We start from the raw sequence: 25,200 nt of genomic DNA, 5'->3' as shown, positions 1-25,200 counted from the left end.
TCTGGTATCTGCTGTATTTCTCCCCTGCCTGTGGACTCTTCTTCCCCCTTGAGCAGCAGAAGGGTCCATTACTGCCGCCTTTCTCTGGTCGACTGCAGTGTAGGAGGACAACTGCAACATTTGTTTGTGAGATTATTTCTTTTCCTGACTACAAAGCCAAACAAGTCTCACAGTAGCGACAAGCCAGGGTTAGTACATAAAAGCAGTGTTAAAAAAGATTAAACCAGGCAGAAATAGATTCAGTAAAAAGCATATAGTTTTAAGTAATTAGGAGATCTGGCACACTTCTAACACATTTTCCTCATTCATGAAAAAAAGAAAAAAGCTGTGAATCTAGTCTTCTGTTTTCTCTTTTTACAGCGTGCAGATAATTGCAAGAGGTATCATTTGCAGAGTATGTGATGCTGTTACTGAGAAAATGCCAACTATTCATGGCTGATGCATTACTGATGTGGCTACCTCAACGTTTCTAGCCTCTGTTCTTTCTTTCCTGGCAGGAAAAGAAAAAATGCTTGTCTAGTGCTACGTGTTACCTTTTGTGAAAGGGATTTCCAAGAAAGATGGTAGAAATATTTTTTTTAGCCATTAAAATTAGCAGTCCTTTAACTGCAGAAATACCTAGTATCTGTGTAACCTGCAGATATAATGCATTTAGATGTAAGTCATAGTAGCCACCTTCTCAACATGACCCATCCTCTGGCGTGAGTTTTTAATATGGGGAGTGTTGTCTGCTGGAGGCTGGCTCAGGTCCGAGGGAACACGGGACTCTCCTAGAGTCCTTGTCCTTGCTAAAAGAAACAGCCTATGAACATAAGCAGCAGGTGATTAATTTCAAGAGTGAGTCCAAATCAATGGCCAGATTGAATGGCTCCAAGGGCTTACATGAAGTAATTTCAAAATTTTCGTATTTAAAAATGGCAGAAAATGAAGGCAAAAGGCAGCCGCATGCACTGGTATGTCTCTAGGTTGACTTACAAACTGTATTATATTGACAAAAGCATACTCTGTGATTTGGGTTGCTGGTGCATACAGGGATGACTCAGACCACTAGCATTTCCCTTTAAACCCTATACATCCTCATGAGTTACAATGACCAAGAGCCTAACAGAGTAGCCCACAGCAAGGAATACACAATCAAATAACAGCTGAACATACAGCAAGATCCTTGCTTTGATCCTTGTTTGCCTTCAGAAACACTATGTCAAGTGCCCGTATGTAAGTGAAGCTTGACGTGGAAGCAGTCGTCTCAGGAACTCCTGGGTGTGTAGCAACCTGGTTACGGAAAGGGCTGGCTGATTTATGCTTCGCTACTGATGTGAAAAATCCTCACCAGCACATGAGGCTTCTGTGATCATTATAAAGCTTTTTTCTCCTCCTGTGCTGCCCCTGCCCAGTTTCTGACATGTTGCACATCCACACCTGTGTGCACGTAGGTCCCCCGAGGAAACCCATCTCTGTGCCGCTGCAGACAGGGCCGTTGCATGGTTCTTGGCGTGGTAGGCATCAGCATCTTCCTCTTGCAAAAGTAATAAGGAATCCCAAAATGGCTCACTACATCCCTACTGTGATCAGGTATCCTGCCAACTTTTCTTTTTCAATATACTTTCTGCTGATGGTGTCAGCAGAAAGAAATGCGGCAAGATAAACTCTTTCCAAAACTAGGGAATGCCCTTAGAAACTTCAGCTTTTAGAAACCTTATCTAGAGGAATGCAGCTTCTGTGGGGCAACAAATTAAATCAATTTAGTTATGTGCTCATCTTTTTCTGGCACAAATCCTAAAAGCCTGAAATCTTTTGCTAGTCTATATTTTGGTGATGCACATTTTGGTGCTTTTAAACCGTTTGCTAAGTTAGAGTGATGCATTAGAGATGGCTTAAAGCCAGGAAAGGACTTGAGCAACCCTCTTCTGCACTGGGCCAGATCTAACTGTGTCAACACAGGCTCCATACACAGTATTTAAGACTATGCCAGACAAAGGAGCTCATTTTATGCATTTATTTCTAGTAATCATGTAACAACGTACCTGAACAAGTGTGTATACCGCTATGCTTTTACATGATGGAAGTTTTAGAAAAGTAACTGCATTTGCTGTATTGAACCACAGCCTGCATTTATCTGGCATTGGCTGGAAACATTTTAGCACGTTGATCTCACAGAGGTGTTACTGTACAAACCCGTGCTGTAGGTTTCCTTGACACTTGCTGAACCATCTCACTGTGGTTGTGGACTTTAACAGGATGTCAGCGTTAGATGGCCATTAAAGTGAGCCAAGGTAGCACTTCTCAGGTTAGATTTTTTTTTTCACTGAAGCTGGACTTTGTCAGAGCCTTGTGTGAGCAGTGTTTCAAAATGTCCCTTCGCTAACTTGCTGTGTAACAGAGCTGGACGCCGTAGCGGCTGTTGCCATCTTGGCGTCACATGCAGGGACTTTCAGGACATTGAAATAACATCACTGTAGGCCCTCACTGGCAAAGACCAAGAAACAGAGAGCCACGCCACACACGTATGTGTGTGCGTGGTGTGTCTCTGTCTTATTCTGTGTCTCCATCATACGGGGCGCTAATTAGCTAATTAGTTATAACCCAAAATGGTGCTTTTGCACAACTGTTTGGCAAACCCCAGAACGAGCCTCAGCAGCCCTGCGGATTGGTAATGTGTGAGGAAGATTGCATGTTGTCCTATGGATCTGGTCAGGTAGGCAATGGTCGGCCGTCTCCTTTCCTCCTGGGCGCAGTCCTACACACGGCCCTCCCGAGTCAGGCTCACGGCGGGTCATCGGTGGTCACGCCACGGTGTCGGACAGTTCTGCTGTGGCCAGCAGGGAACGTGCTGCTGCTGCTGCGATGGGTATTTTCAACGATGTGCTCTTTGGGCGATCCCCGATTTCTGCCAGCCCCTCCCGAGCCCCTTCCCCTCTCCTGCTGGGAAGGTCACGACGGGCAGAGCGCGCAGCGCCGCCGTGTTTCCTGTCTGTGCAGACCCCTTCTCGTTCTGTGCAGGCAGACCTCTAAGGCGGGCAGTAGAGCGGGTGGGGATCCTAGCTGTCCCATTTTATTCTATTACTGATGTCAATGGAATTAACATCCTCTGGCTTTGGACAAAGTTTGTGATCTTGCTTTTTGTAGCCTGTTACATTGCAATCTCTTTAGTCCTTACTAAACTCCTCCAGGAGAAGAGATTCTTGTAACCTTTCTTTGTAAAACCAGGCTTTTGGAAGTGAACAAGTGATTTAGATATATATAAAAAAACATCCCACAACATTTTCATTTAAATTGGCCAATTTAGTGCTATCGGCTAGATATTAGCAATGATGCCATATAGATGCATATGTAGCATAGCATAAGTGGTATAAATATGTCTTATTTACTGTACCTGGAATTAAAAGATATACCTATACCCAGTTTATACAATCCAAGGGGAAACATTAACAAAGGCTTAACTATGATTAGCCAGAGTTCCCTTCTATAGCTTTGTTTCCTTGTGCTAGCCTTGGTTCGCCTGCCTGCCTGGATTTTGGCTCTGACCATTCACTGTATACCAAAAATGAGTTAAATTGTGAAAATGAAACACACTCTTAATCTATCTGTTGGAAATAAAATGAAGTAACTTGTCAAAACTAATTTTCCATGGAAGGAGGAATATTTTACCTCAAGTGAATGGTTGATTTATAGCCTTCAGTATAGTAAGTGGCATCTGCTTATATATGTTACATTTTTTAGAATACTTTAATACGTTGCTAATTCATAATGAACAATAATGCCACCTTGTGCTTTTTTCAGAGAGGTTAAGCTTTCATTGTGGTATTTCTGGCTTTCTGTTTGTTTAGTCTTTTTAAAGAAGATGCAATTATCTCATGCTTCAGTCTTTTAAGCACCTCTCATGGTAGGTGACATTTTCTGTGATGAGAGAGAATCGCTGCAAAGATTATAGACCATGAACTTCAACTAAAGAACAAATTTCTGTTCTTATGTGATGTCTGACATTAATCCACACTAGACTTATGGCCAGACCGTGCATTTCATATGATGTCTTGATCAGTATTGGGTGCATAGTGTATGGACCTCTTCTCAAGAATTGAAGAATTGATATGCATTTTAATGGACTTTTTTCCATTTTAAGGTAGAAGTTTCTCAAAAGGCAAAATGTAAACTCATTTTTTTTAAAAAAAAAAAAACATTCCACAAAGTACTAGTTTCACTTTATGAAGAAAGTATATACATTTGAAAATACAGACCCTATAAATTCCACCAGCACACGCACTGAGGAAGAAGGACGTCTGGACCAATAAGCAGAACATTTTAATGTTGTTGAGTGTTGGTGTGTACATGTGTTCCCTTTGCCACTAGCTAGGGTCAGCCTTTGGCCAGCGCAACTGCTGTGAGCGCTGGCTCAGCTAGCAGCGGTACCCAGAAGACCAGGAAATCCTGCTGGTATGGAAAGTCATCGCAGTTCCGGGGGGCCAAGATTATACCCTAGTCGCAGCATCCTGTAACTCCTGCTAGCGTGCTACCTGAGCACAGCAAATAACTAATGGATAAGATTTCAGTGCAAATGTATTGTAAAATGGCATCATTTTTTGTAATGAATGAATAAATTATAAATATAGTATAGATAGACCTAGCTGAAAATGGATGCTTTGTAATAGTCATAGTTTCAGTGAGATCACAATTTTGTTCTTATGGCCTATGCTTTTTCATTTTTAAAGCCTACTGATTAAAAAAAAAATTCCTACAGATAATACTATGGCATAGGAGTGTATCCTGCTCTGCCTACCACAGTTTTAAATTGGCGGATTAAAAACATCCAACGCTCATTTCCACTAAATCTTGAGCTCCTTACTTGGTTTTTATATCATCACATCCCATTGATTTTTAAATAGACTAACCCAAGATTATCAGAACGAACACTATAAGTCTTCATCTGCATTGGTCTATAAATCCTTATGCTGACACGTATGTTTCTGGAAGCAAGTAACAGTATGATACATTTTGAGAGTCTCAAAACATCATCCACCTTGCTTTCATTTCTTAAATAAGCTGCCTCTTTCAGTAAGACAGCTCAATTTTATTCCCTCAGTAACCAAACTTTTGCAGACACTGGCCTCGTGGATCACTGCAATAGAAACAAACCACCACCCCCAGCCAAAAAAAATGCTACGAGGACTGTATTGGGAGGGTGCAGAATTACAAAGAATAGCTAATTTTGTAAACTGGCTCCATTTTCACCAAAGGAAATCTCTAAAGCTTCATGAATACTACATAGTGCAATGTGTTACCGGTTCCGTAAACTCTAAACACCATCACTCGCTCCGTTTGGTACCAGCCGGAGGTGCTACTGGTCGGAGACAGCAGGGTCCAGAGCACACAACCAACCTCTCAGGCTCCAGACCTGACGGGTAATTGTCTGTCTCTGGTCCTGGCTCAGTCCAGCTCCTAACAGGACTAGTGGGAGTTTCAACAGAGACAGACTTCAGGATCTGGCCTGTTTCATTTGTGACAAATATCACTACGCAGGCCTTTTGCCTGCCAAATCCTGAGGGCTCGCTTTTTTGGACTAGAATAAAAGCTCTAGTTGCTGGGCTATTTTTTTCCCAAGTGACTGCAGGTAATTATGTTCGGTTACACAGCGCACACACATTGGTAGTTAAAATTTACACCTGTGGTAGTTGTTTTGAACAGCTGCATGTGTTTGTGTGTGTGTAAAATGTAACAGTGAAGACTATTTTTCTGTAAAAGCTCCTAGTCCGAGCAGAGCACCGCAGTGTGGATAGATCCACAGGTGCCTCTTCAGCAAGGTGCTGCTGCGGGGAAGCGTGTCATAGTAATGGTCGAATAGGGATGAAATATAACTGCCGGTACAGAACAAGTGTCATTTATGAAAACTGTTTCTTATTTTACTGTTGTGAACACTAAGTGGTGACTGACTGGAATTTGTGCCCAAAGCACATTAAAGTTTAGGTTCTCTGAGGCACTTCCTAAATCACAGCTTTCAATCCATTCATCCAGTTGACTTTATATAAAACCATGTTTCAATACATTAGAAACGATTAAATCATTCAGGTGATGTTAAATGGTCCCCATTAGTACAAAGGCAGCCCATACCTTTGCAGTGAGTTTGCACCGTTAGATCTCAAATGTGGTCCAGCTGGCAAAGGACGATGGCAGCACCACCCGAGCGCTGATGCCCAGCGCTGCACTGGCTGTGGGAGGCCCAATGATGCCGGGAGGTTTCAGGAGATGCTCTCTTTCTGGTTCAGCCTCCCTCGCCAAGACCTTGAGCAAAAGCTGGAAACTGAGGCCCAGTCTCCTGTTCTGGCAGCAGCAAGCTACTTTCCCAGCTCTAATTTTGAGACTCTCTGGTTCTAGTGGGAACATAAGGAAATTCAGAGCACTGAATCAAAAATCTGACCTATGATGATTCACACTGGAGCTAAAGGGACAGCTCACCTTTGATACTTGTTCCTTTAAATCCAAACATACCTCTCTACTGTACTTTGCAAGATGATGGTCATTTAATATGTTCATCTTTTCTTTACATTTGTGCTGGGAAAGGCTCGCTCGCTGCAGGCAGAGAGGGCTGGAGCCCCGTTTGCAGGGGCAGCTGGGTGAAACCCTTGGAATACATAATCCGGTAACTTGCATTGCTTTGAGCAAGGAGGCACATGAGCAATCCCTGTGACGGTGATTCTGCTGATTTACTGTTCCCGCTGCAGGGACACATCACCCCCAGCCTCACCAGCAGATCACCTTGACCAGTACAAATGCAAAATGGTTTAGTCAGTTTTTTAAAAAAAAATGCACATGAACATAATGTTTATTTCTCCAGCAGGATCTGTTTCTTTCACAGTCTGTCAGTTGCTTCTTTGCTGAAGAGCGCAGTCTTTATTTCAGACATCTGCCTATAGAAAAATAAGTTTTTTTTTAAAGGGCATATTTAAAGATGAAAGCTGAGGCTTGAATAACTTAATCAGCATACAAATTACACAAATATAAAAGTTCTCTTTCATTGTCTTAACTTACAGTTTATTTTGTACAGAATTCATTATGTTATACATCTGAGACATTATATTGTATAAATAGCTTGGGTGTGATGTATATACATATTCGGTGTTATAGATTCAGCAATTAATGTATGCATTTCACAATACACTATAGTGTATTTCAGTGTAGTGCACGATTTATATTTCAGAAAAGAGCGTATCTGCTATGAAAAATTGGTATTTCATTCATAGGGTACTCTACCTTGAAATACAGGTTTGGGGTTTTTTTCCCCATTATGTACTGGACTGTTTGTACTGTGGCGTATGGCTGTAAGATTTTCTTGTACATTCCCCAATATGAATTAAGAAACAGCAGCTCAAAACGTTGATCTATGTGGTTCTACATCAAGAGGAGAGCAGGGCACTGGTTTCCTCAGTCCTTCCTTAAATGAGAAAGGCGGCGGAGAGAAGCCACGTGGCGCTAGGCTGCGTGTGATGGGCCAAATGAAACAAAAAGTTCTGCGCAGATGAGCACTACCAGCTCTTGCGGCTCCATTCTCTGTATGCCAGTGTTCAGCTGCCGTAAATCACTCAGCTCTTGATTTACAAGAGTTGAGGGTCTGGCATCAGCTTGATTTTTGAAGTTTGCAAACTCCCCTCGTTCCATTAAGCCGCACTTTGCTTACAGAATTTCTCCTGCGTGTCTCCTGGTGTATGTATTGATACGACCTACTGTCTTTCCTTGATAGCAGGCGACGGAATTCACTCACAATGCCTTCTCTATACATGCCATAAGTAAGACGTGCTGTTTGTTCAGTATGAAACTACAGGTGTTGCTTTCTTGGGCACCTACTGAAGCGTAATTCTAATTAGTCTGTCAGTTTCTGTTTTCTTTTTTAGGCAATTCTAGTTTCCTGCATACATACATACATACATACATACGTACATACATATTGTGCCTTTTGATCATTTGGCTACCTTTACTCTGTAATCTCAAAAGCAGAGATTCTGTTATCAATGTATAAATGCTGTTCATTTAACAGCAAAGTGGAATATTAGATATTCCATGAATAAAAGGCTTTGTTTTAAAAGAGTCATTGAAAAAAATGTAGGTGAATCAGAAAATTGTGCGTCGTTAAAATAATTTTAGATTAAACTTACTTTCATTTAGGTTATGTCATCGTTTTGAAACTAAAATTTGAGATATTTCATTTTAAAAGGACCAATCAACTCAGAACTATATTTTGCATCAAATACATTCATATAACTTCTTTTCCTTTTGATTTTTATGAGACATAGCCTAAGCGCTTAAACCAGCAGAAATCCAGAAGAACTCCACTTTATTGATGTTATCCCACTTTCACTGAGCATAGAATTCTCTCTTCCCACTTCTTTTGCTTTTGGTATTGCCATTTTTTCCATGTAAGAACAGGTGATGTAAAACAAAAAGAAAGGGTATATGAATATGCAGTTGTAGATTCCCCCTCCTCCCTTGCCAGACTTGGGAGGGGTCTTTTTGTGGGTGGCTGTATCCAGTTCCATTGTTTAGCTGACCGACCACCAGCAGTGGCCGCACTCCTTTCCAACGGGCCGTATTTGTAACTTAACTTTGGGATAAGTATGTGTATGATGCATGTGACTGGGAAAGTCAGGACTCTGTTGAAGCCCCACATTCAGCCACTGCGCCACCTAAGCACTTCACTGAAGAACTTCAGGACCTCACTGACAGCTGCTGCACCGAGCTAGAACTCTACCTTCCTACGGTAAATGGAACGCAGACCCTGGTTACACAACAGTTTCTCCTCCTGAGTGCATTTTAGTCACATGCTCTGTCAAATGCCAGAATGGAAGTACTTCTGGTCCAACACGAACAGCCCTGGAACCGGAACGTTGCCTTCAGGAGCAACATCTGAAGTCGTAGTGTCACAGAGTGTCTCAAGTTGGAAGAGACCCAGAAGGATCATAGGCCCCAACTCCCCACTCCTCACAGGACTACCTAAAATTAAACCATATGTCTAAGAGCATCGCCCAGACAGTCCTTGAGCTCTGACAGGCCTGGGGCCATGACTACGTCCCTGGGGAGCCTGTTCCAGTGACCGACCACCCTCTCAGTGAAGAATCTTTTGCTAATGTCCAGTCTGAGCTTCCCCTGCCGCAGCTTCAGTCCGTTTCCTCATGTTCTACCGCTGGTCACCAGAGAGAGAGCGGCACCCACCTCTCCGCTGCCCCCCCGTAGGAAGCCGTAGACTGCGAAGAGGGCAACCATCGGCCTTCCCTTCCCCACCTCGCTCACCCTTCTCTGGACACACTCTGATAGTTCGATGTCGTTCTTGTACTGCGCTGCCCAAAAGGGCACACAGCACTCGAGGTGGGGCCGCACCCGTGCAGAGTGGGACACTCATCGCCTCCCTCGACCAGCTCACTATGCTGTGCTTGGTGCACCCCAGGACATGGCTGGCCCTTTGGGATGCCAGGGCACACCGCTAACCCATACTGACCTTCCCATCACCCCAACCCCCCGGATCTCTTTCTGTGGGGCTGCTCTTCAGGCTCTCGCCCCCGGTTTGTATGCATACCCAGGATTACCCTGTCCCAGGTGCAGAAGCCAGCACTTGCTCCTGTTAAATTTCGTATAGCTGGTGGTTGCCCAGCTCTCTGTGCTATCCAGATTTCTCCGTAAGGCCTCTCTACCCTCAAGGAAGTCCACAGCTCCTGCTAATTTAGTGCCATCAGCAAACTCACTTAACGTACATGCGATTCCTGCATCCAGGTCATTTACAAAACCACCAAAGAGCACTGACCTTAAAATTGAGCCCTGTGGCTGCCAGTCACAAAAGCAAAGGGATTTGCAAGCCACGTGGCAAGGAAAGGCTGAGAAAGCCCGAGGTCTCCTTTGGTGGCTTCTAGCAATGTCCTTCCTCCACGCACTAGCGTACAGCCGCCCGCAGGTACCATGGAGCGCCAGGGGCTCAGCCTCAGGCGCGAGGCTGGGGGCACAACAGTATGACAGTAGAGCGGCAGCCTAACGCAGCGATCCTCAGTCGCTCAAGCCGTAGCCCCTGAAGAGAGATTTCCTGGCCAGGTAAGTCAAGCTGTTGAATTCTGTTACCTATTACTGAGTGAGAAGAGCAGCTAAGCAGGCGTGGAAGTGCCTTTGCACTTGATGTGCGTACGAAGCGCCGCCCGGGGTGGCGCTCAGCAGCTGCTGGGCGTGCTTAGCAGAGCTGGGGCCACAGTGACGGAACAGGTCACGGAGTCGGTACGCTGCTGTCAGAGCGTAGTGTCCCTGGTAAACTGGTGGATATGCATTCATGACACCAGCTCTGCTGTTTGCCTTCTGCAACTAACATCAGCAAGTTTTTTTTCCCCCTCTCATTTCAAGACTAAATTTATTTGTGGTTGATTTATACTCATTTACTGGTGCGCAAACAATACACTTGGTTTATGGCTGGGCCAAATACAAAATAACACGTTTGGAAGAGCTGTTTAATTTTGAAAAGGGCTTTTTATGTTGTTAGTACTAAGGATCATAGCAGGAATTAATATTTCCTTACGAGGTCTGGAGCCATTAAAGAGGAGAGAACATTTGTTAAACAACCCAAGATTTCATCTGATGCACAAGTGCTGAATCCCTTTTGAAATAGAAGCATCGCTGTGCTCTATTATTTTCTCTACTTAAAATTAGATTATAACAGATGCCGTCGCCTCACTGTGCAGTTCAGTGCCAGCAAACATAAGTCTCTAGTCACTTATATAAGCCTGGTGTCCTCACTGTCTAGTCTCACTATTAAAATTCTCGTATTTTGCAGCAGTTGTATTAAACATATTCCCAGCTGTGGATCAGGATCCAACTGCAGAATCTCCCAAAGTGATGGTTGTCTGGTCTGTTCTAATATCAGAACTGAATTATAAAATTCAACTCCTGTCTTGATGAATCTAGAAGATGGGAACTACAGTACGTAAGGCAGCTGCAGTTTGGATCTTGTGTTTATTGCACAGGAGCCATCACAAGAACATGTGCTTTATTGGTTGGTTGTTTATGTAGATTCAGGGTTTTTTTAACTGTAATTTTCAACTTACTTCTGTCATCCTTCAGTAAAAAAAATACATGTAATGCATATGAAATGGCAGCTTTGAACCTCCAGCATGTTTTCCTTGTTAAAATTGGGAATAGTCACCTTATAATGTGCCCAGTGTGTCTTTTCTTTCCTTCTTCCTTTTTAATGAAACATGGTGTAAAGTTTTTCTCTTTAATGGTCTTAGAGATGTTTTAGACAAGGTCTGGGGCATCAGCCATTGAGCATGGCCTTCTTTGTCCTGCTAAACTCTACCTTCAATGTATTAATTAGTACAGAGTAACAGCGGCTCCGAGCCTTTGCTTATTTGCTAGGGAATTTCCTTCCTATTCTATGCGTTTCAATACCACATTTGACTCTCTCATTCTGCTAATAATGTGTATTGTCAACCAAGCTGCTGTTTCAGCAAAGCATTTTCCTTTGAAGTGTGTGCTGTTCTGTTGCAGGTTACTTTTTCATGTTAGCAATGACAAAAGTAAACCCAGGGCTACTCCTTGGTTTTTATTTTTCCAGGGTTTATTATTGTATTTACAGTTCCCTGTAAGAAGATACAACCCTTTCCCAGTAAGGGTTCTAATACCTTTCTATGTTTCAAATACTAACGACCCATATACCCATGTGGAAAGGAGAAAGATAATCAGTGATGAAGAAGGTATCTCTAGGGGCTGATGCAGATGAATAGAAAACTTAAATCATTATAAATATTACTGTACTACACTTTGGTACAACAACAAAAAAAACTTCAAAGAAAATATTTAATGTTCCCTAAATCAAATAAAATTCATAAACAATAGGAGGAGAAATTAACCATATGGGGGTTTTCATATCTGTAAAAAATAATAAGACTACTTGGCTGCATTGCACATAGGCAATAAAATCAGATTCATTCAGATCCCTTTTAATGTAAGCCTCGGTTCAGGCTGTAAGCAAGAAATGTCCACTGTGCTTTACAAAGGACGACGACTAGAAAAATCAATGCAAACAAATATCCCTTTCTTTTCTGATTTACCATTTATCATGAGAGGTGACAAACCAATGAAGTCTCCTCTGAGTCTGAGCGTAGTTGTATTAGCATTTTGCTAGTACCAGGCAGTATACAAAAACAGCCATCATGTGTGACACCTCCAACACCTACAGGTAGCTGTTTTAGGGGCACATCCTGGTTTGTGGTGAAACAGGTTTAACTCAGCCAGCCTCCTGTACCTGCTCAGTGATATCAGGTTATCATCTCAGTTACTCCAAGGTTGGACTGTCTTGTTCCTATTGCTGACTGGACTGACTGCTCCACCATCCATAAACAGAAGGCATAAAGGTGATTACAAACATAAGAAAGTAGTTTTACATATTGTCTTGCAGTCTTTCCATATAGTCCCTAAGTTCCTTGGAGTCGCCAAGATTCATATCTTGGCATACCCATTTAATATTATCGTCACTGTCAAATAGAATTGAGTTGGTGTAGGGGCCTCCATCCTCCGGCAGTATTGTTGTATATGAAGTGAACTTTACTCGCTTCTGCTTTGGCCCAGAAGGATTTATAGGTTCACTTTTAACTTCTTTTTCACAAAGGTACTCAGAAGATCTGAGGATATGATTATGAAGAGTCTTCTGAGAACTCCCGTTAAGGAGAAAGTTGCTTTCTTCAAACTGCATTCCTCTGTCAATCATGGTAGTGCACTCCTCTGACGGGAGCGAAATGTCAACTGGGTTTTCCAGCAGTTCAACCTCATTTCCAAGCCAGACCCAATCATGGGAATGGGGGATGTTGCCTTGCTCACTCACAGCAAACCTTTTATGCCTGTACTTCCAAGCAAATGCCACACAGTTGATCAAAAAGACCAAGATTGCTAAGCAGAACACACACAGCAGGGCATACATGCCAATCTCCAGATCTGTTAATCCTCTTGAAGTCAATGTGAGATCACTGGGATTGTTTTCTCCTGGTATTTCTACTTGCGTAGGAAAACCTGTGAAGGCAGTTGGGTTATTTTGGAGCTGGCCATCCTCCAGTGAGTCCTGATCAATTGGAGATATGAAAGTTGTGCTTTTGTTTGCATTGTCCTCATGACTGGACAAGTCCTCATGGGTTTTGGACCATTCTTGTGCTGTCCTCTCTTGTTCTGCAGGTTTCTCTATAGAATTGCTTGCATGGCTTTTAAAATCTCTATCCACATCATCAATGTCATTAGTGCCTCCTTTTTGGTCAGAATCTTTTTGACCAAACTTCACTTTGACACTTCCTTTCCCCACAGCCAGAATGCTCTTCCGCTTAGTCTTCTGACACGGCTCGCTGATGACCATTTCAATTTTGATCAAAGGTCCTTGCCCGTCCCCTTCCGCCACTACCCCAGGCCACCTGGACTGAAGGTTTTGGTGTGCAGACACTACCATCTCATCCAGCGAAGTGATGGTGATCGAGAAGTCCTTGGAGTCGTAGATATCTAACGGCGTCACTGACCCATCACTGAACAAAATCCAAGCGCTGACTATGGCTTCCTGGGGGGAGAGAGGATGAGAAAAAAATGTGTGAAAGGTAAGAGAGCATATATCAGACAGTCGGTCATTTAAGTTTGTTTGACATCAGCAAAATAAATACACAGTTTATCTTTGGTTTATTTTGTCTTTTAAAAAAAGAAAATCAAAACGTCTACTCTGCTTCCCATTTTCTTCTTGCAGATTTGTGCTCGCTACAGCACTTAGGCATTTATCTCATCTTCAGCAACTATCAAAGACACGGTCATCTAAATTTAATAAAAGGTGCTGACAAAAAACATTTCACAATTCCTTTTTTTCAGCCTGAAGTGAGAAGCCTCTTCTGAATGCCAGAGCCCCATGATGAAAATAATCATATTTCCAAAGTCATGTTTAATAAATTTTATAAAGGACCTATAACAGGGAATTTCCGTAACACTGCAGTTCTAATGCCATATGCAATGCAACATGCAGAGCTGTTGCGTGTCGGAATCGTGATCCCATTCAGCCCGTTGAAACAAATTAGGTTAAGAACACAGCTCAATGCAGTATTTTACATTTTCTGTCATGTTTTCAAATATACAAGATTATGTGACATATACAATATTGTGATCGTAGTCCTTTCTGGGAGCTATAGAAACACTCACAAAACCACCATTTTTTTAAGGACGTTTTGATCAAAACTATTTGTCTTGTTACTGCAAATTGCTAGTGCTAAAAAGATAGTTACACTTTCTCTAGTGATATAGAGTCTCAATTCTATAATAAATACAATAAAAAAGATATATGTGATTTATCCTGTGGTCTCACCGAAAGCACAAACTCATCAGAGTTCAGATTTCAGCAATGCAGATCATGAAAACTTCTGTACGTGCAGCCAAAAGGTCCTTTGGGCTGACCTGACTTGGTGAGACTATTGAGGCATGGGGCTCCTACCTCTGCTTACACAGCTAAGCTGTATTTTCCCACAGGAGAAAAAAAAAGGTGTCTTGAGCAGCACGTACATGCTTTCTACAGCATTATGCACGCGCGGACACGTCCATCACTTTCCCTATGCTGCGCAGGTCTCCCAACTACTCCTGAAGAGGTTGAGGGTCATTCTGTACGGGGGTTTGCACCTGTAGGAGTTGGTCAGTGAGACGAACAGCCTTTACTGGGTGAAGTTACCACTTTTGGCAAAGCCATACATTTTATGTGCTAAAATTTACAGCAAGTAGCTTTTCCCTAGCTTCTGACAAAGCACAGTAAACAAATTAATTCTATATACTACTTTGCATCATACCTGTTTCGGTGTATGAAGAATATCATATGCAGAGGTGGTAGAAACGATAGCTCTCTTGCTTCCTTTGCTGATTTGTAAGGAGAGAGACAAGCCTGAAACTAACTGTACTCCTAGATCTGTAATGGTTACACGGTCATCTAGAACTATCACGGTCTTCTCTGCCAAGATGGAATCGGAAAGAGGTGACAGAACCTTGAAAAAGAAAGCAAACACCTTCCGTGAAACAGCAACTAACTGTGTTATAACGCAAGATTAGACTCTAATCGGCATAACACTTGGGATTAATCCTGGGTTTGTTACATCCATGTCTAAGCTATAATTGATGTTTCCCCCAAGGCATTACACTCATTTGCTGCTAAATTATTTTATTTACAAAAATAATTTAATAGAACAACCAATCAGTACAGAATTGCAGCTTCATCTCAACAATGGAGTATAGATTAACTTAAATGGATTTGTTTTTCGAAAATAAGTCATTTTTGTGTGGTCTATACAACCTCCTATGAATGCAGTATAGCACCAGACACAGCGTAAGACACTGATTAACGCCGAAACTCAATAAGGGAATAAGTAAGCGTACAAAGCCTGGCTGATAGGAACTTGGCCTGCTGCCTTCATAGGGACAGAGGACCTGAATGAAATCAAAGAAGTGAGCTCTGCAAAAGGACTTTGAAAACCCCACTGGGTGCCTTGTCTGTGTTTTTCAATGCCAAAATAGTCCTGACAGTTTGCTCTAAGACCCTATTTCTAACATGCGCAGAAGGAGACAGTCATCTTTCTACTGATGCCAGAAACAGCTGGTTCAAGCCCAAACTATTTGAGGTGTAATTTGTCTAAACATGAGAAAGCTACGGTGTAGCTACCTGCGTCGGAGCTAGCTGCCTGCTGCTCGCTCAGAGTCACTGGAGTGAAAGAGTCATTTTAAGGGCAGAGGTCCCTTGACCTCTTTGTGAGGTTTGTTCTAGGCTGAAAGGAGCCAAGCCCTAGAAGTACCCGTTCCTTTGCATTGACTACAAAGGAAACTTAGTGTGACTGGAACATTATGGATATTTGCACTTAATAAGAGCCCTAATGCTTGTATTCCTTTATTTTGATTAAGAAATATGCATGAAGTTACATAGAGGGACAGGTGGTGAACGTGAACACTGTGAAAGGCTTCTGAAGATTATTTTTGTGCACTTTTTTTGTGTTTCATTTTGTGAACATAAAGGGACTAATTTTTCAAAGGCGTTTAAGCATATGAAGATGCATGAATATCTTTGGTAAAATTTCCTAACAGTTAGGTTCATGAGGTACCACTTACATTAAAAGAAGCTAGCTGTGTGCCTCGTGTAACCTGTTTCACTGTTCAGAAAGGCTCACTGTGTTGCCAGTCACATTAACATGGCTAAATCCCTTCAGAAGTTTCACCTAAAGGTATTTTAAGGAAGTGAGAAATAGCAAAAATGAAAACCTCCTTTTATGTTTAGCACGTAATTTTTTTTCAGCTTATTTTTTTCTGAGAGCAATTAATTTTATAAGCTAACTAGCTCTTGTGTGCGCGCATCCTGAACTCTCTCTGCGGAAGCTTCAGGCACATCTCAGGCTGTACCTGGACTGTGGTGATGCCATGCTCACGACCAACCAGAACTCGACCATCTTGAAGCTTCGCGATCTTGGGTTCTTCTACCTTCATGAAATCAGTCACAAGGTCAGTGATGTCAAACTGCCACTCAGAGCCTAGCATATAGGTCAAGTGGCCTCCAAACTCAGAGGATTCAGCTACAAACTGTGTGAGGACTCGCACCATGGCATGCTGATACTGGAGGGTACAACCTCTTCCTTTTTTCTCATCATCCTCTTCATCCTCACTGTCACGGGTAGGCCTGTAAATAGATCCAAGTTTGTTATCTGCATTGCCATGATCTCCCTACAACACGGCGGAGCTTCAGTTCCATGGTATTTTCAGTTAGCTTAAAGTTACCATCATCTGCTCCTGTGTGAGAAACAGGAAACCACGGTTTGGATGTGCAGGTTACTAAACCTGGGTGAGATGCTTGTACAGCTCTTTTGTGCTCTACAATTTAAAAGCTACTGTCGCGTCTGTTAGTGAATTCTTTGTTTGAGTGGGACCTCCCAGCAACCTGAAAATATGTCTGCCATTGCCAAGAATTCAGTGGAGCCACCGCTTGTTCACCATGTCACCAAGCGGCAGACAGATCTTGCAGAGGGCTAAGGAAAGCAGAGTGAAACATTTATGGGAGGGCAGTTCTGGAACAAACCCCTGTAGCAGCACAGCAGGGATGGGGAAAGACGTTTTAACATCCTTTGCTCCACCTTCGCCCATAACATTTGTACCATTTTGCTCATTTCTTCAAAGGTATTGTAACATATTCAGGATTCCCTGCTTAGGTAATGCCACCCCACATCGCCATCTCATAGGCTTAGTAAGCCCTCTGCATTTGAGACATATACCACGATTTCACCTGAAATCTCATAAAGTTCATGCAAGTGCCTGGTATATTTAGACACATAATGACCACATGGGGCTTCCAAAACCCCAAATTATGTGCTTAAGCTGCCAGGCGGGCATCAGTTACTCGGATTACACCATGACAGACCGGCGAGACTGTCACTCACCCCAGAGAAACAACTGGAGCATTAGACACACTTTCTTTAACATTTTCTAACTGTCTGTCCCCCTTGCAACATATAACCTGTGACAATACAACAACTTTCCACAAACCTTACATAAGGCACCACAGTGACTTGTACGTGGTCGCAGGGCTGTCACACCTCACGAAATTTTGTCTGTTTTAAAACCCAGTTTCCCATAAATTCGTTTTTTAAATTATTTTTTTGCTACTGTTTATTCCTTGGGACAAACACATGGATTCTCTTATCTTGCTCAAGTCAGGAATTAAGCACTAGGTGGTCACACTTTTACTTATTATGCCCCCGTGCTGTGGAATTCATTGCTTAGAAATAATTTGCCTTCCTCCTTATTTATTGAGCCTGAAGCCACCTCTACGGCAACGGTGGCAAAGATGGGGTAAGCCTCTTATTTTTCACAGTGTTTTGGGAAGTAGTTGTGTGTTTACTGTGTTCCTTTATCTTCTCCTTTGAAATACCAGCTATGAAAAACTATTATAAAGCAGAATTGCTTTTGTTATAAATTGTTTTATGACAAAGTCGGCAAACAGTAAGCTGAAAACATAGCTAAGAAAAGCCCTTATGCTCTTCAAAATGATAGAAAGTCCTGCTGTTACACAATCTAATACACTGGAAATACATTTTCAATGCATCAATTGTTAGCTCAATATATATATTTGGCCTCAAGTAAATGGTTGTTGGTACAGCCTTTTTGGTTTTGTAAACAACAGTGTCCATCATTAGTCGCTGAATGAAACAACCTTGAATAACCACTGAGTTGTTAAGAAAAAACCCAGGATCCTAAAATAGGATTTAACATTACACAAAGAAATTAGTCTTACAGAATTAGACTAGCTGGGTATTTCAGGGAAAGTCTCAATTGTTCTCTCCTTCCAACACTAGTGTCAATCTGTACTATGAGCTGAAGCCAGCCAGTCAGCAGGACAGTCGCAAGGAAAGTACCAGGAGGGGGATACGCAGAGCGCTTATGTGGCCCATGACTATTTACATTGCTTTTGGCTTTATAATGCTATAAAAGAGTTTATGAACTCCTTGACGTTTCCACTTCCAATTTATTCCTGTATTCTGACCCTCCTCAGCTCACCTAAACCATAACGCAGCTCTGAGTAATCTCAGACTCCGGGAAAACGAGGTTTAGCTCTGAGATTTTGGGATTTGACCCTCTTTTAGTAACACAGTTACATAAGTACCTGTGCAGAGCTGGAGAAGGATGCACAGGAGGTATTCAGGTAAGAAGCATTTATGTGATTTGGGGGCGAAGAGCCACAGAATCAGTGTTTTGTGGCTTGAAGAAAAATGGTCACATGTTCAGTGTTCACGCTGACTTAATTTTTTTTTTTACAGACCGCTGTTTTCTGTTTCTGTTCCATAACCAGGTGTTTTACTCAGATCCCAGGTGGTATGGTTATCCATATTTATTTCTGTGCTTATTTAGTTCTACCTTCACTGTTTAGAACCTCAGACAGCTGGACTGGTCAAGAGGAAACTTTGAGAGAAAGAATTTTTCAGCCCTAGTCCAAAATGTGAGTTGCGGGAAGAATGGCCAGAGATAAGGAGTGTTGGGTAAGGGCACAGAGGGAGCACCCCAGCCCTTGCTATCAGGCCTAAGACTGTACGGGCAGCCAGCACTACCAACCAAAAAAGGATTATTCAAGTCCAACTCTCCTTGTGGTATCGCTAACAAACAAAGGTAAGGGCTCCATTTCGCTACAAAAACATTTACAGGTGTTTGTATACTTGTCCTTAGAAATACAAGGTTTCTATTGCATGCAAATGCATGACATCAGAGAAAGAGCTCTAAGCCATGGAATGGGCAAGGCACTTTCCTGCATCAGTGCAAAGTAAAAGGAGAGGTGTTTGAATTTTCAGTACGAGCTTTGCCAGTCGCTTTTACCAGGTACCAACTCGAGTTCTTACTTTTATTTTTTTTTAAACAAACGATACCCATTTCCACTTCAAAGCCACAAATCCATGACTCAGTATGTCAGAGCATTTCAGTGTTTTGTATCCATGGGCCCAACAAAATGTTTGAGATCCACTGACTTCCATAGTTCCCTTTAGAGTCTTAAACTTCTTCTTACAGTGTTTTCAGTAGGTTTAAAATCCTTCAATAAGCAGCGAGCTCGTTTTCCTTTTAAGACATATCCTCATGAATATACACTATTGCTGCATATTACACTTTCCCCCGCTTTGGTCAGCTCCAAGGTTAGCTCTGGATGTCTCTCAGAATCCTTCTTATCCTATTTCTTGTTACTTTGCAAACTTGCTTGAAGATTTTTGCTCTTCTGGAGTGAACCGCAGTTGCCAGAATTACATTTAATTTACATTTCACACAGAGAAAGCCTTTGCCAGAGAGCTGAGTTAAAACAGCAGCCCTGTTACAAGGGTGCCTGGTAGCACTGATCTAATCAGTGATCTGTCGACTTTATATTATAGACACTGTCTGTGAGCAGTTTAAGTGTGTCTCTCTTAATTTGTACCACTTTCAAACCAGGCATCAAGTTCTTGGGCCAGATGCTAATTTTCTGTTAAAAAACCCCTAAAGAAATCAGTTTTGCTGGTTTTGAATTTGAAATACTCATTAAAAAGAGTCATGTATTTAAAAATCATTTGCAACACCCCTAATTGATAAAAAAACCATCTATTTTGGATACAAAAAGTTAGCCACTGGAAATTGATTTAGTGGAAACTACTGAAATAAGCTGCACATAGCTCCGCTCACAGTTCAAGAAAGGGAATTTGGTACCTTTGCAGGTCTTGAAAATACAGTCTACCTATTAGCAAAGATCTCTACGGCCTTATAGCCACAGGACATTAAAGTCAATTCGCTAAGGGAGTGAATTTACAGCGTGCTCCAGCTTTGTGCTGACGTCATTCACAAATGGAATGGTTTGCATCCAGTTTAATTTAATTCGCTTTAAAGGATGGCTTTATTTCTGAATGGCAGCCCTCCCACAGAGGGTCAGCTAAAGGCCTTTATTTTTTCCTTCATTTAACTTAGGCTAACTTTCCTGCTTTTGTCTCGTACTAGACAGGACCAAAGTAGCGCTACCGCCTAATGAACCGCTAGTTCAACAGACTGCCGTTCATAAGCAATACCATGCCCGGCTTAACTCTGTTTCATAGCTTTCGAAGGCTTCTGCTGCTCAGAGGTTTGCAGTCAGCGTGGCTTAGCAATGGCTTTCGCAGCTCTTGTTCAGTAAGGCCAAGCTGCTGGCAAAGCCCAGTAAACTCCGTGCCTGACAGGGAAGCATACGCCGGCGCCATGCTGTGTGAGGGCTGCCTCCCTGGGAGCCTCACGAAAACAGTGCGCCATCCCAGCTGCAAATATTTACTTAAATTAAATTTCCAGCAGTTCCTGTTGGTGCAGGCTGAAGCCACGCATCCCGTGTAAATGTACGTGCACAGAGCTGGTGCAGGAACTTCAAGAAGGCGGTAATTATTTTGCAGATGCTTGAGGAATCAAAATAAATTTACTTGTTAGACCAGCAGAGTCTGCCTGGATGTCTTCCACACTCTAATATTTGACTTTAATTTAAATATACACCTTTCGTTTGCTGAGACTGTGGGCTTTTCTTCAGCCCACTGCAGGAGCAGGGCTTCTGTTAGCCCGTGCAAGTTTGAGGACCGCGCACCATGCATTAGTCATGAGCTGATCCACGGCGCTGACGTTCATCTGCAAAGGGAGGCTCTTCATATCTGCAGTAGCACGCGCCATAGATCAAGTTCTCCTCTGGATAATAATAAAGGTTTGCCATATATTTACAGCCTGATCTGGTAAATTGCATTACTGCTCTTACACAGGTGAGGCGCTTTTTTTTTTTTTCCAGTTTCTGGCATAAAAGCAGCCTGGTTTCTTTTTTTCTGTTGCTCTAGCAAGTTCCTGCTCTTACAGCCGTTCAGGGGAAAACCGACGCAGTTCAAACTGAGCCAGGCATGTGCCATTTGAGAAGTTTTTGTAGAAATCCTGTCTTTTTCATTGCTTTGTGGAAATTATTCAAGAAGTTAGGTAAGCAAACATGTCTGTAATCACATGTATTTTACAATTACAAACACGACAGGGTTTGCAGGGAGAAGCAATACATTTTATGAGCTCAACAAACATCATTGGAAAGAACAGATGTGATTTGGGGCATACAAACACTTTTCCAGGGCTGAAACAGAAGCAGCTATATTCAGATGAAGAACAGCCATGCTGAGGCAGTAGTTTCATAAGCATTTCTTTTGTCGACAGCACCAGTAAAAACATTTAAAATATTACTGTAAATCCAGTTATATTTTGCCATCTGGCTCAGCCCCTCAGACGACTGAACCAGCGCAGCCACGCTGAGCATGTGGGAACGGGGCAGTGGGGGAGCCAGCGGAGACGAAGGAGGCTTTGGAGGTTGCTGAAGTGTCTCTGCACAAGTCCGGTAAGAAATGCTCAAAACTTTTACCTCCTGCATATCGATTAATTACTTTATAGCAATGTTTAGTTCTCACTGAGAAGACAAGGGGGTGGTGTGAAGATACCAGCTGCAGTGGACAGGAGGAGAGGAGGAAATGGTTTTGTCTGTGGTGAGGAGTGAGGAGGACACGTTACAAGCCTTCCATGACTGAACCTGAGGACAGTGGCATGGGTTCAGTTGACCCGTGGGCCATGTGTGACTGAACCTAAATTGAAGCCTGCCTAAGTCTGTGGCAGGGACTTTTGAGAGATTCCAAGAGTTAGAGGCCCTCTTCTTTCAAATCAGTTTCCTTTAAGGATAGATATTAAAAGCTCATGGAAACTGCAAATACTGGCTCTTACATGACGATGAAGTTGAAGCAATACAATGCTATGGCTACCAGACCCACTGGGAAATGCTTGGATTTTGTTTTTTTTAAAAAAGATTAGAGCACTTGCCTCTCCTTTCCAGCCTATTCTCAGGTATCACACATTCTCACTGTACAGCGCTGACACTGTGTTGTACACACCGGGAGGGCCCTGTGAATAATTACAGGCTGAACCATTCATTGTTCAGAAAAAAGCAGAGGTGGCCTTCTGGCTGTAACACTGAATGAGGCTTCAGGAAACCAACCTGCAGCTCCCGACAGTAGTCCAAATGCCTTGTGTGCTTCAGGTCACCACTTAAAAACCCATCATAAAAACTCCCCTGTGTTTAGGATATTGGGAAACATGTAGCAATGAAGGAGGTGGAAGTATAAGCAGATTAAGAATTAAAAAGAAAAAAAAAACAACCCACAAGGAAAAACCACTAAATCTCAGGTAAAACCCATGCAATCTAAAGAAATAGTGCAAATGTAAAAACCTTATGTACAAAGTAAATGTCAGAGTGAGCACAACTCATGCTAGTCCTAGATTGCCTATTGATTCAGAATACCCCCTCCAAGTTAAAAAAAAAAACCCACACAACTGTTCCATAAAACAAGAGATAATTTATTTCTAGTTGAAGCCTTTCCTGTTCACACGGGCAGGGGCTGCTGACACACAATGTCATAAACTACCAGCTGCGATTCTGGGGAACGACACAGTGTCCACACTTTCTCTTCCACCCTTCACGGAAAATGCTTGCTGAAGACGTGCCAGCAGTTCAGATGCAATCCAGGCAGCAGCAAACACGCACCGCTTGCCAGCTTGCAAACAGAGCAGACTCTCAGACCATTATCTTTATTTCAGCTGGCCAAATAAATCAGAACTAGACACCAGGGGGTAAATTTCCAGCACTGTGTGTAATGGGTTTAAAGTCAGAATGTCCACGACCGTTAACCACCGTTGAATGTCTAACTCACTGAGCTTGCTGCTGAAAGTTTACTCCTATAATAAACATCAACAGCCTAATCCTGCAGCCATTTACTCAGCAGAAACCTCACTGGTTTTAGCAGGAGCTGCGCCTAAGGGAGCGTTACAGGACTAGGCACATTACAGACAGAAGAAGGTAAGTAAAGTGAAACTTGAAGCAGGCAGCATATGTTCGGTTCGGTCATCACCTAGCACAGCTCTTCCTTCCACAAATGGCAACTTTGCCTTTATCACTGAAGGAAACACACAAATTTCTCTTGCGCCACATCCCCACCACCTCGTCTGTCACAGCCAGAAAAAATGCCCACGTAGCCCAGAGCTAAGTCAGTCCCAGTCTTTGGAGCTCATTACCTGAGAATCCTGTAAATTGAGTCCTATTACCCTTAGTTTTATGCCCTCATAAAGTGCTAGATAATTCTGCTCCACTACTGTCTGTTTGGGCTCTTTAAGGCTCTTCGATAGCTGAGACATTCTCGTGGGCAAAGCGAGTGCTTTAGCCAGAACCGCACACCGGTTAGCATTAGCACTACAGTTACTGCTGCCAGAAACGTTTTTTCCCTGTATTATAAATCTGAGCTTGTGTCATGCCTTGTTCTCCAGCAGTATTTTTCAACTTAGCCTGAAATCCACCAATATAGCAGTGTTCCTGGAAGTTCTTAATCTTGCAAGTTGTCCGCATGATGGTTATTCTACAATTGGTATTTCAGCAGGGATGGACAGAACAGAGCTCAAAATCCCTGCCCTGCCTCCCTCCCTCCCTTTTTTTTCCGATCCACATTTGTCCTGGTAGAATCTGTTCACCAGAATACAGTTTTCAGTAGGGGCATAAGTGGGGTTTTTTTGCCTAACTCTTACCTACTAAATAATGCTTCAGCCAGGTCTGCTGTAGAGTGCATCGATACAAAGCCTGACTAATCATGCAAAGTCACAGAATGCTTTGGGTTGGAAGGGACCTTTAAAGATCATCAAGTCCAGCCCCCTGCCAGCGCCCAGTGACCTGACTCCCTCCCTGGCCCTAGTTTATTTAGCACCGTAGACAGAAATTTAAGCACTGGCAGTGCTGAATCTCAATCTTAATCTCAATCTCTCTCTCTGTCCAGGTTCTTTTCCTCAGATTTGCACATCAGAGTGTATGATATGATATGCTAAGACTGTGTGGAACTGATCCAGGCAAAGCCACTGACTTCTAAATATATAGATCAGGAAAAAATGTAGCCTACTGATATAATTGTTGGACGTTATAATGAAGGCTAAGGCAGACTGCAAACGTAATTTTAAACAGGGAGTTTAGATTCTGAGAAATACTCTAAAAATCTGTTGTGTTCTAAAATCAGAGGCCCTGGGTACCTCTCTGGACTGTGCCAGTGCTGTAAGCATACCTTTTATTGGAGGTGACGGGTATCCTCCAGCCTTTGATCTGGCTAAGCTCTGTATCAGAGATCTCTATCTGCAGCGGGAGCCGTGGAACCCAGACCGTCACTTCTAATTGGGTGGTAAAATGCTGGTAAGTGAAGTTAACAATAGTATCCACTTTGCTTTTCATTTCCTTGCCATTAACGAAGATGGAGTCACATCTGTCAGAAACCTTATAAAAAAAAAAAATTAATTAGGACATGAATAAAAGTTCCTGAGAAAGCAGAGGAATGATACATCAGTCCAAAGACAACACTGATAATGGGAGTCATGCATATTGTATTTGCAGTTTTCTAATTAGTAGCAAACAGTGATAAATGGACCCCAGGGAAATAGTCCTGCTTTCCTCAATGGATACTACTCAAACTACAAAAATAATTTAATGATGTTATATAACCTATGTGAATCTTTTATACTAGGCAAATTAAACTCTTCATGAATCAAACTCCATGTGCATCAAAGTTTATGTTTACAACTTGCTTAAAGAACCTGGAAAAAATGGGGCCATATGTTAGTAAGAAAAAGACTGACTCAGAACCATAAACC

The 25,200-nt window shown here is 42.5% G+C and overlaps 1 protein-coding gene across 2 annotated transcripts in view; it reads right to left on the bottom strand.

The window, feature by feature from the left end:
• Positions 1–11,794: 11,794 nt before the first annotated feature.
• Positions 11,795–25,200, bottom strand: part of TMEM132B (transmembrane protein 132B) — a 256,479-nt gene continuing 243,073 nt past the window's right edge. The window contains exons 6-10 of one of the 2 annotated variants that reach the window (XM_064466384.1): positions 24,621–24,826; positions 16,594–16,672; positions 16,399–16,476; positions 14,808–14,999; positions 11,795–13,549 (exon numbers count right to left, since the gene is read on the bottom strand). In XM_064466384.1, coding sequence (XP_064322454.1) covers positions 12,395–13,549; positions 14,808–14,999; positions 16,399–16,476; positions 16,594–16,672; positions 24,621–24,826 — 1,710 coding nt within the window. In that variant the 3' untranslated portion in view covers positions 11,795–12,394. Of the gene's footprint in view, positions 13,550–14,807; positions 15,000–16,398; positions 16,673–24,620; positions 24,827–25,200 lie in introns of both variants that reach the window. The other variant, XM_064466383.1, reaches the window with a different exon arrangement.

This window comes from Phalacrocorax carbo, chromosome 15, assembly GCF_963921805.1.
Source record: "Phalacrocorax carbo chromosome 15, bPhaCar2.1, whole genome shotgun sequence".
In the NCBI taxonomy this organism is placed as follows: domain Eukaryota; kingdom Metazoa; phylum Chordata; class Aves; order Suliformes; family Phalacrocoracidae; genus Phalacrocorax; species Phalacrocorax carbo.
This window is presented reverse-complemented; position numbering and strand designations above follow the sequence as displayed.